Source organism: Scylla paramamosain, chromosome 34 (genome assembly GCF_035594125.1).
Source record: "Scylla paramamosain isolate STU-SP2022 chromosome 34, ASM3559412v1, whole genome shotgun sequence".
NCBI lineage: Eukaryota > Metazoa > Arthropoda > Malacostraca > Decapoda > Portunidae > Scylla > Scylla paramamosain.
Genome location: NC_087184.1, coordinates 17,262,720 through 17,265,219, shown reverse-complemented (window position 1 = coordinate 17,265,219; position 2,500 = coordinate 17,262,720). Strand labels below are relative to the sequence as shown.

Sequence of the window (2,500 nt, the reverse complement as noted above, 5' to 3'; positions counted from 1 at the left end):
CCGTTCTGCTTGACGGTGAGGACCAGCTCTCCGGAGTGACATTCCCTGGACGCCCTGATAAAGTTCACCACCTGCTCGTGGGTCATCGCCGACACGTCCCGCCCGTTGATGAGTAGGACCTGAAGAGAAAGGGCAGACGTGTTATGTGTCGTTACTCTTGCACCTACACACGCATCCTCCAGTTTACGATGTTTTTTTTATTTATTTTTTTATCTGTGTTTTAGAGACAAATGGGAAATTAGAGAATATAGCAGAATCTGAAAGAAATTAAGAGAGAAACAGCAGGTGCGCTATGTTTCGTTAATCTTGTAGCTACACACGTATCCTCCAGTTTATCATGCTTTAGAGAGAGAGAGAGAGAGAGAGAGAGAGAGAGAGAGAGAGAGAGAGAGAGAGAGAGAGAGAGAGAGAGAGAGAGAGACCTGTATGGGGAAGGACTGGTGTGTTATGTCTCGTTACTCTTAAACCTACACACTACACCACTGTGTCACTGGTGAGCTGTGTATCATGTCCTTAGCTACCATTATTGCTGACACCACATACACACGAGAGAAAGAGTACTGATCATGAATAAGTACATGCATGAATAGACTGAAAATGATAATATAATAGTTTACTCTGAAAGGGTATACGTGCAATCAGTTTTTTATCGTGGCGGTATCAGTGTTATCAGAGAGAATGGGACAAGTGTGTGTTAGTGCGTGACAGTAACTCCGCTAAACACTTACGCCGGCACTCTTTGTCCTCCAATTATTGTCCATCACACTCAGGGCCGTATTCTGAAATGTTCTCTCTCTCTCTCTCTCTCTCTCTCTCTCTCTCTCTCTCTCTCTCTCTCTCTCTCTCTCTCTCTCACACCACCACTAATTTCAAAGGCCACAGAGATGACATGCAGAGTTCTCGAAACTGTTTATCCTGTTAATATCGTAGAAATCTTGTTAATCTGTTACTGGAATCATAAAAAGTACTTAAAAACGCCATGTCATTTCAACTAGAGCCTTTTGAATGTAGTGGAGGTGTGGCGCAGGAGTGTTTCAGAATGAGGTCCCCAGCAATGGCAGCGGGAAGTGTGTTACAAAGCGGGAAGTGTGAGGAGAGTAAGAACACGTGTATTGAGTGTTGATGGAGCAGACTCACCTGACTGGAGGCCTTCACCTGTATCCTTGCACTCACCTTGCGCACCTCTGTCCACTTTACTCAGTACTCGTGACTGGGAATGCCCTTGTTATTTGGCCATTTAGTAATACAGAGACCTGGTGCACTAGGTCACTTGTAGTTCTGACCTTACTAGAATGACCTGAATTCACCTAGCCTAGTACTGTACCTGCCTTGCATCTCTTTAGTTACCTGTCGCGTGTATTCAGTCAGTGCTCCACCTGTGCAGTACCTCACTTACTTTACTCTGACAAGGAGCCTGAATTCACCTGTGTCACACCTTTGTAGTTACCTGTCTCCTGCCATCACCCAGTACTCTACCTGTGTGTATCTGAGTCCTCTGCCTGCGGTGCACCTGGCCTGTGTTACCTGTCTGCCTAGTGCTCACCTGGTCCCCCTCGTTGAGCCTGGGGTAGCATCGGTCAGCGGGAGTGTTGGGCGCCACGCGGGAGACCAGCACGGGAAGGTTCTGGTCAGCACCGCCCTTTACGTTGAAGCCAAACTTGCCTCCTTCGTCTGGCTTCATCTTGATGGTGACGAGGCCGTGGGCGCTCTCCTCGCTCCCTCCAGGCTGCGTGCGGGGCCCAGGGAGGGAGGAGGGAGGCATGGGGAGGAGGGAGAGGAGAGAGAAGAGAGGTAAGTGCCACCGTCACCCAAAAGCAAGCGAGAGAGTGTTCAAGTTAAGGGAAAGTTTGATGTTTTGGTGACGCGTCGCCGCTCGCCGTCCGCCCAGTGCATCACAAAGTTTACGGCTGCCTATATACTGCAGCTCGTGTGTCCCAGCGTGTGGCGGTGTGTAGTGCTGCTCAAGGCAAGCAGGAATACTCGGCCCTGCTGCACCCACACTGCCACCCACACCTGCACCACTCACTGAATGATCTAACCTGATGATGATGTCTTGGCAAAAAATGATAGTTTTTTGACATGAATCATCTAACACGTCAGGCTTAATTTCTTGCTTACTGTGGTTTCTCAAGCTGATGCAAGAATGGGGATGTTATAGTATAGTGTTATATGACTAATCCTCAAGCATGACAGAACTGCCTGGTTGAAATTTTAAATGTGATTTCAAAAGACACCACAGCCACCACGAGGACTGACTGAGTTATAATTGCTGTGGTCTCTTAAGCTTACGCAGGGGTAGCAACGTAATAGTATAGTGCTATATGGCTAATCCTCAAAATAGACTAATAGCTGAACGTGATTTTAAAAGGCACCACAGCCCCGCGAGGACTGACAGTGTTGCACAAGCCTTTCAGTGGGTGCAGTTCAAGACACTTACAACACTCCTATCAGTTTCAAGACACTCATCCTCAAATTTTGATAGCCTTTTTGACAACACTCT

General features: G+C 47.6%; 1 protein-coding gene across 9 annotated transcripts in view; it reads right to left on the bottom strand.

Moving 5' to 3' along the window:
* Window positions 1-2,500, bottom strand: part of LOC135090309 (tyrosine-protein phosphatase non-receptor type 4-like) — a 118,890-nt gene that overhangs the window by 12,178 nt on the left and 104,212 nt on the right. For 8 of the 9 annotated variants that reach the window (XM_063986985.1, XM_063986989.1, XM_063986990.1 and 5 more), the window contains 2 exons: window positions 1,544-1,726; window positions 2-119 (listed from right to left, as the gene is read on the bottom strand). In XM_063986985.1, the coding sequence (XP_063843055.1) occupies window positions 2-119; window positions 1,544-1,726 (301 nt within the window). The remainder of the gene's footprint in view (window position 1; window positions 120-1,543; window positions 1,727-2,500) is intronic. The other variant, XM_063986992.1, reaches the window with a different exon arrangement.